Genomic DNA, 15,494 nt, shown 5'->3' on the forward strand with positions numbered 1-15,494 from the left:
ATTCTTACAGCTTTAACGCCACTATTCTCCAAATTTACTAGGGTAGATTAAAATAATCACCACTGCACGGACTTCCTAAAATCTGAAACTTGAAACTGGGGGCCCAGGAATCACAAAAGACTAACGTGTATTAATAAGGCTTTTCCTGCTTATTAGAATAATATTTAATAATAAAATATTGCCTTAATAATACAATGGAATTTGTTATTTGTAAGAGTTAGAACCAGTCACTTTTTTTTTTTTAATTTATTCATGAGAGACATAGGCAGAGGGAGAAGCAGGCTTCCTGCGGGGAACCCCATGCAGGACTCAATCCCAGGACTCCGGAATCACAACCTGAGCCAAAGGCAAATGCTCAATCACTGAGCCATCCAGATGTCCCACTTCTAATAAAATCTTTAAAAAAATTAAAAAGAATACTTGGTCTAATATAGTTTCAAAATGTTATAAGCTAATTCTAAATATTTAGGAATTCAATACCGTAAGAACAAAAGATGTAATCTGCTAAATCTCTTCTTCAATCTCAAATATTCAAATATCATACTACTTTCTTAAATTTTCATAATCTTAGTGGATTCAGGACACTCACTCAAAATTACTTACATGGAATTGAGTAAAAGACCTAAGATTTTAATTTCTCCATCTCCTGACCAAAAACAAGTATTGATCGAAAAAAGTTGCTTTCAAAAATAATTTTGGGGCTCCTGGGTGGCTCAGTGGTTGAGTGTCTGCCTTCAGCTCAGGTCGTGATCCCAGGGTCCAGGGACTGAGTCCCATATCACGCTCCCGATAGGGAGCATGATTCTCCCTCTGCCTATGTCTCCACCTCTCTCTTGGTGTCTCTCATGAATAAATAAATAAAGTCTTTAAAATAATAATAATTGTTATTATTGTTGTTGTTGTTGTTATTTTGGGTGCCTGGGTGGCTCACTTGTTAAGCATCTGACTCCTGATTTCGGCTCAGTTCATGATCTTAGGGTTGTGTGATTGAGCCCTGCATCAGGTTTCATGATCATCTTGGAGTCTGCTTAGGACTTTTTCTCTCCCACAGCCTTTGCCCCTCCCTGCCTCTCAAATAATAAATAAATAGAATCTTTAAAAAAAAAAAATTTTAATCACTGAAGTAAAAGTAGTTTTAGAATGCTCATATAATTATGTTAATCAACTGCAAAACATCAAGAGCTTATAAATACACACAACCTACATAACAAGGCAAAGATAGTCAACTAATATACAGGGTAGTTAAAATACCTCCCACTTGAAGCATTTTAAATTTAAAATATGATAAAAAGCAAAAAGTAAAATGTTATTTCTGTACAAAGGCAACTTGCTGTAGTTTTTATATTATACTCTCATAGAAAAATAAATGGTACTATTCACTAAATAGCCTAAGATAAATCCCTGAACTCAGAAAAATGAAAAGCTGTCCAGAGGAATTACCCAGACAGGTTGAGATACTCTCTCAGCATCTGAAAAATATAAATCTAAACCCACTTTCTCAGTGTCCCAATGTATAAGAAATAAATGCTCTGTGCGTTTCAGAAGTTATGTAACTTCACTAAACTTTACAAATCTCTTAAAATCATTTCCTCCTTTCCATTCTTACTACCAACATCCTACTTCAAGGTTCTATTGATGAACCTATGAAATGTTGCATCTGCCTCTCAACAGTGAGCTGCAGCCTTTCTAATATTGCTAGTGAAGACATAACCAGGATAATCACTCATTTGGTTTCTTTGTGGAATCGTTCAAAATATCAGATGAATAGTCTCTCTACTGGTTGAAATAGTCAACAATAATAATCTTTTAATTTGCCTATTTTTAAAAATATATTTTATTTATTTATTCATGAGAGACACACAGAGAGAGAGGCAGAGATACAGGCAGAGGGAGAAGCAGGCTCCATGCAGGGAGCCCGACATGAGACTCGATCACAGAACTCCAGGATCACACCCTGGGCCGAAGGCGGCGCTAAACCGCTGAGCCACCAGGGCTGCCCAAGAGAAGGAAAATTTAACTATTATTTAATACTTCTGGGGTTTTATAATGTATATTTATCATATAAATATGATTGTTAGTGTTTTCTAACTTTATAATATGTTCTAAATATACATATATATGCATAATATAAACTAAACTATTAGAGGCCAGGCGTCCCTAATTTGCCTAGTTTAGATAATACTAGAACACTATGAATAATTTTCCATCTGAGTTTCAAATATCTACTTTTTTAAGCAGTTACTATGGATGGCACAGATACACTGGAAATGTAACTCAGATATAGGTGCCACAAAATCACCACGTAGTTGAAAGAGAATTGCAACACGGTTTTAGCACAATTCTGTGCCTCCCACAGTATCAGTCAACTAGAAATATTTATTAAGGTTTACATGAAAGATACTATGAAGGAAAAAAACAGAAAACAAACCTTACTTCTGGGCTCAATCTACTTTTACTTTTAGTTCAGGTATAGTTTACAAAGAATGCTAGGCTGTTTTATAATGTATCTTTCAAACCGGATTTTAATCTTAAAGTTTATTTTCATAATCTATCCTTTAAATACTACTAGATATCAATATTAGCTAGGAAGCAATTACTAAATAAGTATTAAACCATATTTCCAATTTGTCAAGCCCTTGAGAATTATTGATCCATGCCATTCAAGTGATTACAATTATTTGAAAAGTTTGTAAAAGCAACAACTGGGAAAACAAGAATCAAAAACCATGTAATAATTACATGTCTCATGTATGCACTCTCAAAATTTTCTGAATTAAAATACTGGATCACAGGGGTGCCTGGCTGGTAGAGCACGTGACTCCTGATTTCAGGGTTGTGAGGTCGAACCCCAGAGTGGGAACAGAATTTGCTAAATAAATAATTTTTTTAAGATAATAATGAAATTTAAAAATAAAATACTGGATCACAAATGACCAACATAAAGGAAAAAATATGTTAAGAAATCAGAGCTAAAACAGGGGCATCTGGGTAGCTCAGTTAGTTAAAGATCTTCCTTCGACTTGGGTGATGATCTCCGGGTCCTGGGATCAAGTCCCATGTCAGGTTCCCTTCTGAACGGGGAGTCTGCTTTTCCCTCTCCCTCCGCTCCTCCACCCCACTTGTGCTCTCTGTCTCTCTCTCAAATAAATAAATAAAATATTAAAAAAAAAAAAAGAAATCAGAGTTAAAACAAATATTAGAAACCCAACTAAGCTCTTAAAAAACTTAATCAGAGGTTAAGACTCAGCTATTATACTTAAAATAATTTAGCAGATAGTCTTAAGTCACTTTGTCATTCTAACCCAACTCCATCATCTTCTTTTTCTCACCACCCTCTACTTTTTTCTTTTCTTAAACCATACCTAACATTTTAAATTCTTCAGTAACATTCAGCTGTTTATCTACAAAATTACCTGGAGGCTTGATTATTTAATTTGTTTTTTTTTTTTTTTCAGTTTTTTTTTTTTTTTTTTTTTATGATAGTCACAGAGAGAGAGAGAGAGAGGCAGAGACACAGGCAGAGGGATAAGCAGGCTCCATGCACCGGGAGCCCGACGTGGGATTCGATCCCGGGTCTCCAGGATCGCGCCCTGGGCCAAAGGCAGGCGCCAAACCGCTGCGCCACCCAGGGATCCTGATTATTTAATTTGGTAGGTGTTGGATACCTAACAAGTTAGAGACAAAGATAAATAAAGAAAAAAGTATGTCATAAATTAAAATTCAGCAACAAATTATTTAACCTCTGACCACTGTGTGGATTATGGTTTTATAAGTCAGTAAAATATTATTAACTTGTAATACCATAAAAGTATAGCTGTCTAGCACATCTCCAAATAATTGGAGTTTGCTTCATATAGTAAGGAAACAGTACCAGCTCTTTATCTATGGTACCTCAAGAGGGAAATCCTTTATGCTGACGTCTACAAAAGATTGGCAGTAATGAGGATCCATGTAAATCAAACTGTCATCTACAAGGACAAAACAGAAGACAAGTAATTCAAAAAACACCTTATTATTACACTGCTTACAATCCAATTTCTATGTAGAATAGCTGAAAAAAACCTGGGAGTAACAGCTTGCCAGACTGATATTCATTGACTGAAACATAGGTTTGCACAGGACAGATTAACTTTTGCATAATCAAATATGCTTGTATAAGCAGAATTTTTATAAAGTGATGAGACTGTCATTTAATTTTTGGTGATAAAATTACTTTCACAAACACACAATTATATTCTACAGTTTGCATATGAAAAATGTATTGCACTACTTTATCCTGACAGAAAGAACATATTGCTTGTCATTTTATCATCAACTAGCACCACTAAAACTGGTAAAAAGTAAATATGTAAATAGTAACTGCCAGAATGTGGCAGCAATGTCTTCTGAAGTTTATAGTGAAACCAATAAATTATGCCTGTTTATGCAATAACAGAAATTAGACATACATTTTACAGAATCCAATTATGTTGTGGACCAAATGACAAATGAGTGGCTATGGTAGGACTGATGAATTTATAAGGTACTCATTTTGCTGTTAATCATCCTGCTTCCAAATGATCCCAAATTAACTTTCCAACTTTTAAAAGAAAACAATAAAGAAATAAATTTTACTAAACCACTAACCTTGAAATCCAGCAAAGTAGTATGACTGCTTAGGTTTGCCACCAATAATACCCACACAATATTCAAGGCTTAAAATACCCTGCCAAAAGAAATTAATTCAGATTTAGACTCAAGAGGCAAATGATAATTATTGAAAACAATCAAATTCATATTAGCAGTATTAACATGTATAGAAGTTCCGAGATTTTTTACCACCAGTTTTACTGTTATTACATATGCCTCCATATTTTAAAATCCTTTTATCTCCTGTACCATTTTCCATTTTCTTTAAATCACTAAACATTAACAGGACTAAATCAACTATTCTGATCAGCATGACACTCAATGACATTAACTACTATGTCCCAGATACAGAAATAAATAAGGTCATCTTATAAAGGCAATAAAACTCCTGCCAAAGCCAAAAACACTTGGCCTTCAGTTAACTGGTTCAGCCTTATAATGATCAACGTAGTATTTTCATCAGGTTTTTTGAAATACTAGAAATAGTTCTTAGACCTTATTCCTGTTTTCGCTGAACCTCAAGTCTTAGAATCACAAACTACAAACCATTTTTCTAATCAACATTCACTTGACACATTTTTATGCTATTTCATAAATTTATTGCAATAAACATAAAGACAAATGAAAACAATTTAATCTGAGGCAAATAATAATTGCTATTGTACTTAAAGTCAATTTAATTTACTAATCATAAAATATCAAGCATACCTCAATAAATTATTTAGTGTGCCCCTCAGCATCTATTCTAAGTAGAATTCTATTTAAGCTGGGCCAAATAACTCTAAACCTTTTTTAAAAAAGATTATTTGTTTGTATTGATTAATTGATTGATTGATTGATTGATTGATTTTAAGGGAAGGAGTAGAGGAGGAGGAAGAAGGAGAGAGAAAATCCCAAGCAGACTCTGAGCTCAGCACAGAGCCAGACGTGGGGCTTGACCTCACAATGCAGAGGTATGACCTGAGCTGAAACCAAGAACCCTGTACTCAACCAACTGAGCCACCCAGATGCCCCAATAATTCTATACCTTTTAAAAAACATCCAGTTGAATTACATAAAGTCTTGTCAATAGTTTAGTTTATATTATGCATATATATGTATATTTAGAATATATTATAAAGTTAGAAAACACTAATAATCATATTTATTTGATAAATACACATTATAAAACCCCAGAAGTATTAAATAATAAATTTTCCTTCTCTTGGGCAGCCCTGGTGGCTCAGCGGTTTAACGCCACCTTCGGCCCGGGGTGTGATCCTGGAGACCTGGGATCGAGTCCCGTGTCGGGCTCCCTGCATGGAGCCTGCTTCTCCCTCTGCCTCTCTCTCTCTGTCTCTCTCTCTGTGTCTCTCATAAATAAATAAATAAAATCTTAAAAAAAAATTTCCTTCTCTTAAATTATAGGATGTTTTGTAATCTACAAGATATAAAAATAAAAAGTATATAGGGCACCTGCGTGGCTCAGTTGGTTAAGCAGCCAACTCTTGGTTTCGGCTCAGCCCATAATCTTAGGGTTGTGACATGGAGCCCTGCACTGGGCTCCACACTCAGCAGTGAGTCTGCTTCTGATTCTCTCTCTCTCCCTCTCCCTCTGCCCCTTCCACTCCTTGTTCTCTCTCTCTTAAAATAAATAAAGTATATGAACTAATGCTTTTTTCCCTTTAATAAGTAATCAAACCATGGAGCATTTTTTTTTAATTAAAAAGATGTTCTTAAAAAGAATATGTGTTTGGAGGTGCCTGAGTGGCACAGTCAGTTAAACACCCGACTTTTTGTTTCCACTCAGGTTATGATCTCAAGGTTGTGAAATAGAGCCCCACATTAGGCTTCATGCTCAGGACAGAGTCTGATTGAGAGTCTCTGTATCCCTCTCCCTCTTCCTCTGCCCCTCCCCGCCCAAGCATACACACACACTCTCTCTAAAATAAATGAATATATCTTTAAAAAATAATGATATGTGGTTATTACAAAAATATACATAGAATATATATTAAAAAGAAAAAATTGGGAGGACCTGCGTGGCTCAGTGAGTTAAGCATCCAACTCTTGATCTCAGCTCAGGTTTTGATCTCAGGGTCCTCAATTGAAGCCCTGAACTGGGTTCTAAACTTGGCATGGAGTCTATTTTTAAAAAGAAGTAAAATTTCCTGAGTGCCTGGGTGGCTCAGTCAGAAGAGCATGCAATCTCAGGGTCATCAATTCAAGCCCCATACTGGGTGCTGAGATTAAATAATTTTTTTTAAAAAACTAACAACAAAAAATAAAAATAATAAAAATAAATTTAAAAACTAACAAGTTCTCAAAACCCCAACACTCAGAGCTCATCATTATTAATATTTGGGGAATACCTTCTTGAACTCAATCGATGTTAATTATATTCACATAGAGATTTACGAATACAATTCTATGTATGTGGCATCACACTATCTATGCTGCTATAACTTTGGTCACTCATGTTGTAAACATATTTTTCTATCAATACATATAGATCACTAGTATAATATTTAATGGCTGTAAAATATTCAATTTTATGAAAATAGCAAAATGTGCTCCAAAATCTCCATTATGAATAGTTGTTTCCAGGTCCTCACTGTTCCAAATAACTCTTTAGAGCAAAAAACAACTATAGATTTTCAGTCATGTGAAAATATCATAGAGGGTTTTTTTGGAAAGGAGAACTGCAACTAAAAAAGTTAAATAAAACAAAGAAGGCATATTATAAGTTAAAATTTTAGAGCTAACAGGGATGCCCAGATGGCTCAGTAGCTGAGTGTCTGCCTTTGGCTCCGGGCATAGTCCCGGGGTCCTGGGACCGAGTCCTACATCAGGCTCCCCTCGAGGAGCTTGCTTCTCCCTCTGCCTATGTCTCTGCCTCTCTCTCTCTCACACACATGAATAAATAAAATCTTTAAAAAAAATTTTTAGAGGGCAGCCCAGGTGGCTCAGCAGTTTAGCGCCTGCCTTCGGCCCAGGGCGTGATCCTGGAGACCGAGGATCGAGTCCCACGTCAGGCTCCCAGCATGGAGGCTGCTTCTCCCTCTGCCTGTGTCTCTGACTCTCTCTCTCTCTCTCTCTCTCAAGAATAAATAAATAAAACCTTTAAAAAAAATTTTAGAGCTAACAAATAAATTAAGATGAAATTATACACAAAATAAAAAAATGTTATTATTCAATTTTTATTATTATTCCATTAAGTCTATTATTCTATTCCTTTCCCTTCAAATAAAAATATTTTGTTCAAGAGTGCCTTATTTCAACCTGAGGCAATCTGATCAGCTGACACACAAGGTTTCTGACAGAGAAAGCCATGAAGAAGTGAAAGTTCTAAGTCTCTCATAGCCAAGAAAAGAAAGAAAAAAAATATATAGCAAGAATCATCAGTGATTCTCCTCAGCAAAAAAGAAATGACTCCAAGTAATAAAGACTTTGGTTCCTGACATCTGTATTTCCTTTGCAACAGACTAGAGCAGATTTAGCAATAAACACTTAGAAGCAGATTAGGAACTAGAATGCCATTACATGTAAGAGACTGTATCTTTGGAAAACTGAAACATTTTTCAGTTCCTAAAAAAGCTTCTTCACAGTTATCTAGTAGTGAGAATTTATTGAGCTGTACCCACGAAGCAATAAATAAGACTGAAGTAATCAGTCAAAAAGAAAAGTCCTAATTTGTCTTGCTGGAGAAGGAGAACATATTAGATTTTCCCCATTCCAGGTCCTTTAAAATATAAATAAATAAATAAACAAACAAACAAATAAATAAATAAATAAACTTCTTGAGCTAAGAGCTGATAAAGCACCAACCTCACCAAATTTCTTTCTCCTCACAGAATCTAACAGGGGATGAAAGATTGGAATTACCTTGATTAATAAATTTGAAAAATAGAACTGAGTGAATTTTAGAGGGTACAATGCACAATGGTTTGGCAGGAATAAAATACAACTGCTGACAATGAAGGAGGAGGAAGTGGAGGGAAAGGGCAAGATGGAGTGGGAAGGGTGGAATGTGGTGGAGGTAGAAGGGGCAGTGGAGGAGGTGAAAAAGAGAAAGGAGAGAAAATGAGGAAGAAGCAGCAGAAGAGGAAAAAGATTATTCTTCTTTTAGGATTATTAGACACTATTTTTCACTTCTAAGTGAATGCCTCTTTACAAGTTATCATTTTGGCATTTGACCCAACCACCCCTAAGCAAACATAACACATCGCAATTAATCCACAGCCATTTCAATCATTTTTTGCTGATAATTGAAAATTTAAAATGTATAAATTAATCTGGTAAAAAGACTTTTACATTTTTAAAAGTTCGTATTTTAGGAGCACCTGGGTAGCTCAGTTGGTTGAGCATCCAACTCTTGATTTCAGCTCAGGTCATGATCTCAGGGTCGTGAGCTCGAGTCAGGCTCTATGCTCAGTAGGGAGTCTGCTTGAGATTCTCTTTCTCCCTCTGCCCCTCCCCCTACTCATGCTCCCTAAATAAATAAACAAAAATTAAAAAAATAAAAGTCCATATTTTAGGGAAAAATAACAAAATAACAAAAATATTGGTCTGTTACCAGTTTGCTGTCTGAACTTAAACTTACCACTTAACAACTGCCTTTTCTGTTTTATAAAGATAGTTCCTAGCTGTTGTGAAAGCAAAATAAGATATATCTGTATTAAAAGTGTTATACAAATATGAGAGTTAACAAGTATTTGTTGAGCAACTCCTACATGCTGCGTACTGAGGATCACTTTAACAGCTAATCATAGTTTGTTTCACTACACTTTGGCTTCCAATGAAATATTCAAGAGCATAAGGCAATCCTACCATCTGATAAAAAATATTAATATACCAAGTAGCAAAGCCTTCAGCTAGATGCAATATACCTTGAAGCCATCTGCAGCCCGTTTCATCAGAAATGGGGGTTTGACTAAAGAAGTCAGTTCCAAGATTGTCTCAGTTTCTAATCTTTTCATGGTTATATAAAAGGCAGAGGGAATCCAGTTTGGACCTGATTACAACCTACTGAGACATGGCCACATGCCAAGTCCCAAAACCCTCAATGGACTCACTAGATGAAATGGATCATAACTTCCTACATTCTACCATTAACTTTACTAAAGAGCTAGACGTTAGAAATCAAAACCTCACTTCTCGGTGCACCTAGGTAGCTTAGTCAGGTGTCTGCCTTTGGCTCAGGTCATGATCTCAGGGTCCTGGGATCAAGCCCCATGTGCTTCTCCCCCTCCCTCTGCTGTTCCCCATGCATGTGCATGCTTGCTCACTCTCTCTCTTTCTCTGTCAAATAAATAAAATCTAAAAAAAAAAAAAAAACACTTCTATGTAGGGGATTCATGTTATCAATATATTATAGTATTAGTATTATTAGTAACATGTATGCCCACAGAATTTTAGTAACTATTATGAAAAGTCAAACCTGCTACCAAACATCCATATCCCATGTACGTAAAACAGCTGCTCTAGATTTTTAGAAATAATACAGTCTACAGTAAGAATATATGTTCCACCCCATATATACAAGGACTGTGAAGCTTCATGTAAGGGACAACTGTTAAAGAAAAATTTCAAGATTACTATATGCCATAAAACTCTATTCAGAGAGGAATTCTGTCTCTGGCCTTGAAAAGATGAGAAATTTTACTAAAACTAAGAAAGTAATATAAATCCTACAAGCTTAACCAAAACTAAGTATTTCAAAAGTTTTGTGCAAAAAGCAGAATCAGACCTATAAATACAGAGAGAAGGGAGATGGGGAAGAGGGACGAAATGGGTTAAGGGGAAATGGAGATACAGGTTTCCAGGTATGGAATGAATAAGTCACAGTCATAAAAGGCATAGCATAGGGAATATAGTCAGTGATACTGTAAGAGCGTTGTATGGTGACAGATGGTAGCCACCCTTGTGGTGAGCACATCATGATATATGGAGAAGTTGAGTCACTATGTGGTGCACCTGAAACTAATATAACATTGTCAACTACACTCAAGTAAAAAAAAAATTTTTTTAAGTTTTGTGATAACTGAATACCTTGGTGCCCAAAACAAGGTAACATAATTAGACAAATTCATCTGGAAAAAAGAATTGTGTGTTCTCAATTAGAACAAATTTTTTAACTGGTTAATATAAAGAAAACCAAGACGGAAGCTTCCCCATACTATCTTCATCATTTCTATCTAAATAAATAGTCATCCCACTTATTGACTTTACAGTGGCACAGGAAACAAATTAAGAGGTAATAACAGCAGTAATAGAAAACTCAGTTTATTCCAATTATTATCTCAAAATAGTTTAATATGGGTTTTATAAACAAAGGTACATATTTTTAACAATCATAAATAGGGATAATGGGAACTGTAGACATAGTACAGATTATAATTATTGCTATATCTGTGTCTCCTTGATTAGTTACAAAAAAATTAAAAGGCTGTTTACTTGGTCATAGAACACCATACTCTTCAAATCACATTTGATCTTGCAATACTGAAATTTTAATCTCTAATATCAAGCTTTATAATCTGCAACTATAAAATCATCCCTATCCATTTCATAGAAAAAAAGACTGCAAACCTATATTTTTCATTTTAGCTAGCATTGCCTTAAAAAAATTAGTTATTTCATACCTTTACAAAATCTAAGTAGTCGATGTTGGTTCTTTCCCCACCAAGTCTAACAGGGATTAGAATAATAACAGCTTTGTCATCTGTATTATCAGAGGCCATGGAAGTGCATTGTTTATCAATTACATCAGAACTGTAAACTGAGAAAAATATAATGAATATGTTTATTAAATTTTCTAAAAATGATTTTCAGAAACATTATTATTTCAATCCCTCCTTCCCACTGGCCAGTCATCTAATCTCCAATATCACTATCAAGGTCTCAATGAGTTAAAAAAAAATCTCTACCTCACTTATACATTCAGCAGATACTTACTGAATATCAACTATATAGCAATAAGGGCTTCACAAGTGAGAAAAAGAAAGGAAAAACCCTGCCTTCATAGATTATATACTCTAATATGAGGAAATAGACAGGAAACAAATAAAATACATGTCAGATGGTGATGGGTGCTTTGAACAAAAACAAAGGGAGAAAGATGAATAGAAAAAATGGGCATGGCAGAGGATGGGGGTGAAAATAAGGTGGTAAGGAAGACCTTACGAAAAATATAACATTTAAGTCAAGACAAAGTAAGAAACCAAGAAATGCCAATACTTGGAAGAGCATTCCAGGTATAAAGATCAGTAGATATAAAGATCAGTCAATGAAAATGCCTTAAGGCAGAAGCATAGCCAGCATATTCCAGGAACAAAAGGGCTGTGTCTCTGGAGGCAAGTCAGCAATGAGTAAAATAATAGTAAATAAGGTTAGGAGATAAAATAAAATGTTGGGGGAGAATGAAGACAGATTGCATGAATTCCTTTTTTTTTTTTTTAAGATTTTATTTATTTATTTACTTGAGAGAGCAGAGCGAGTGAGAGAGAGCATGAGCTGGGATGAGGGATAAGCAGACTCCTCACTAAGCAGAGAGCCCAATGTGGGGCTCAATAGCAAGATCTTGGGATCATGAAATGAGCTGAAGGCAGACGCTTAACCTGCTGAGCCACCCACATACCCCAGACTGTGTGAACTCGTAAAGGCCATTGTAAAGACTACAATTTTTACTTTGAGTGAGAAAGCATGCTATTGAAGACATTTTTAGAGAAGGAATGTCCTAATTTGACTTATCCTTTACTAGTATGGTTCCTATGTTGATAACAGACTGTAGGGGCAAGGGATGAAGCACATAAAATAGTTAGAAAACAGGGCACCTGGGCAGCCTGGGTGGCTCAGCGGTTTAGCGCCGCCTTCAGCCCAGGGCCTGATCCTGGAGACCTGGGATGGAGTCCCACATCAGGCTCCCTGCATGGAGCCTGCTTCTCCCTCTGCCTGTGTCTCTGCCTCTCCCCCCACCCCGCCTCTGTCTCTCATGAATAAATAAATAAAATCTTTTTTAAAAAAAGAAAACAGGGCGCCTGAGTGGCTCAATCAGTTAATCACCCAACTCTTGATTTCGGCTCAGAGTTGTGAGATCAAGCCCTGCATGGGAGTTCTTTGCTCAGTGGGAAGTCTGCTTGAGGTTCTCTCTCTTCCTCCCCCTGCTCATGCTTGCATGCTCTCTCTCTCAAATAAATAATTATTTAAAAAAGAATAGAAAAGAAAAAGAAAGTAACCACAGTAATTTAACAAGAAATGATAGTGGCTCGAACAAAGGCAGTAATTGTGAAGATAGGGAACAGTCATAGAATGGTCATGTGGAGCTGGTTAAAAGTGATCGGTAAAAAATAAAATAAAATAAAAAAGTGATTGGTAAGTTAAAGAACTCCTTAATAGGGGATCCCTGGGTGGCTCAGCGGTTTAGCACCTGCCTTTGGCCCAGGGAGCGATCCTGAAGTCCCACAATCAAGTCCCATGTCGGGCTCCCTGCATACAGCCTGCTTCTACCTCTGCCTGTGTCTCTGCCTCTCTCTCTGTGTCTCATGAATAAATAAATAAAATTTTTAGGGAAAAAAAAAAAAAGAACTCCTTAATATGTTAAATGCGAGATGGGAGAGGGGAAAAAAAGGAGTCATAGGTGATGTGAATGGTTTTTGTTTAAGTAAACAGAGTAAGAGACATACCATTTACAAAGACATCCTATAGACAACTATAGGAGGGGAAAGAATAGGAAAATCAGGAATTCAATTCTAGACGTGCTAAGTTTCGGATATCTATTAAACATGCAGGCAGGGAGGCTAAGTATGCAGTATGGATATAAAAGTCTGGATTTGGTTGAAAGATCCTATAAATTTGGGAGTTGACAGCATATAGATAGTCCTGTAAAGCCATGAGACCAGGTGAATTCAAATCTGTGAACAAGAGATGAGGTCTAAAAGCTGAATAGAATTTTAGAGATCAGCGAGATAAGGAAAACCAGCAAAGAAGACAGTGAAGGAGTGGAGAAGGTAGAAGGAAAACCTGAAAAGTAGCATTCTAGAAACAAAGTAAACAAAACGTTACACAGAGGAAAAAGTGGTCAACTGTGTCAAATGCTGCTGGTAGATTATGTGATGTGAGGACTGAGAAGTGACCACCAGATTTTTAGCAGGATTAAATTATTGAGAAGAGCAGTTTGAGTAGAGTGAGGGATGTGACAGCCTAAGTCAAATAGTTTGAAAGAAAAGGGGAGGATTTTGTAGAACCAAATATAAACAAAACTTTGTTTTGTTCAACAACAAAAAAGCTTTCTTCAAACCCCCTGTTGGAAGAAAACCAAACTTCTGCTCTTATACAGTTAACTGATTAATAAATTATGCTTCTTGCACCCCACTTCCTCCCTTTAAATTCCAAATTTAGGATATGGCTATCAAATTTTCCTGTTCAGCAGCTTCCCTATCTCCCATAGTCAATCTAAACCAAAGGTACAAAAATGGAACAACAGTTCTTTCCATGTTTCAATTCTATAACTTTACTTTGTCCAAAATACTCTGTAACAGCTTCTAATTTATAAATCTTTAAATTCTCTAATTTTTCTGAGGCAGTGCACACATGATCATCCCTACCTCTGACTCTTCTGAACTAATTATACCTTAATCAAATGAGCTTTCCCTTTAGAGAACAGATTGCTGGTTTCTAGGTGGGGAGGAGGGTGACGTGGGTAAAGGGGGTAGAAAGGTATAAGCTTCCAGCCACAAAATTAATAAGTCATGAGAATGTAATTTACAGCATGAGGACTACAGTTCATAATATCATGTTATTATATTTAAAAGTTGCTAAGAGGGGTACCTGGGTGGCTCAGTTGGTTGGGTGTCTGCCTTCAGCTCAGGTCTCAGGTAGTAACCCCGGGATCCTGGAATCAAGCCCCATGTCAGCTCCCTGCTCTTCCCAGAGTCTGCTTGTCCTTGTCCCCCTCTCCTTCTCCATCTCCCCCTTCCCCAGTTCGTGCACTCTCTCTTTCTCTCTCAAATAAATAAATATTTTTTTAAAAAGATGCTAAGAGAGTTAAATATTTTTTTAAAAATCTATTTTTTAAGTTGCTTAAAAGATTTTATCACAAGAAAAAGAATTTTTGTATGGTGACAGATGTTAATTAGACCTACTGTGGTGATCATTTCACAATATACACAAATATTCAGTCATTATGTTGTACATCTGAACTAATATAATGTTACATGCCAATTATATCTAAATAAAAAAGTATGACCAAAAAATCAGATAAAAATTAGAATTATATACATTCCTTACCTGTACAATCCTGTGCAACATAAATAGTTATTCCTTGTAAATCAGGGTGTCTTGCTTCTTCAACTGCTTTTCTAAAAAAAATAACATGTATCATCCTTTAAAAGCCTAACAGTTCCAGTTAATAATTAAAGTTTTAAAGGAAAGAAAGCCATCTTTTTTTTTTTTTTTACTTTTCTATTTAACCTATAATGTCTGCTTTCAAAACTATTTTCTGAATGGTATCAAAAACCATGTGAATCCCTTCTAAGTAGAGTATTATACTAAATTACTCAAAGAACATTAAAGTATAAGTTACATGGACGCCTGGGGTAGCTCAATCGGTTAAGCATCTGCCTTCAGCTAGGGTCATGATCCTGAGGTTCTGGGACAGAGCTGCACACACATCAGGCTTCCTGCTCAGCAGGGAGCCTGCTTCTCCTGCTCCCTCTGCCCACTGCTCCCCCTGTTTGTGCACTCTCTCTCTGTCAAATAAAATCTTTAAAGGGGATCCCTGGGTGGCTCAGCAGTTTGGCGCCTGCCTTTGGCCCAGGGCATGATCCTGGGGTCCCAGGATCAAGTCCCACGTCGGGCTCCTTGCATGGAGCCTGCTTCTCCCTCTG

General features: G+C 36.2%; 1 protein-coding gene across 7 annotated transcripts in view; it reads right to left on the minus strand.

Annotated features, from left to right (window-relative positions):
• Positions 1–15,494, minus strand: part of ATG4C (autophagy related 4C cysteine peptidase) — an 85,664-nt gene that overhangs the window by 21,217 nt on the left and 48,953 nt on the right. For all 7 annotated transcript variants that reach the window (XR_011995970.1, XM_026006943.2, XM_026006944.2 and 4 more), the window contains 4 exons: positions 14,896–14,966; positions 11,253–11,389; positions 4,627–4,705; positions 3,892–3,968 (listed from right to left, as the gene is read on the minus strand). Coding sequence is in view for 6 of the 7 variants with exons in the window: in XM_026006943.2 (XP_025862728.1) it covers positions 3,892–3,968; positions 4,627–4,705; positions 11,253–11,389; positions 14,896–14,966 (364 nt within the window). In the remaining variant the exon portion in view is untranslated. The remainder of the gene's footprint in view (positions 1–3,891; positions 3,969–4,626; positions 4,706–11,252; positions 11,390–14,895; positions 14,967–15,494) is intronic.

Source organism: Vulpes vulpes, chromosome 12, assembly GCF_048418805.1.
Source record: "Vulpes vulpes isolate BD-2025 chromosome 12, VulVul3, whole genome shotgun sequence".
Lineage (NCBI taxonomy): Eukaryota > Metazoa > Chordata > Mammalia > Carnivora > Canidae > Vulpes > Vulpes vulpes.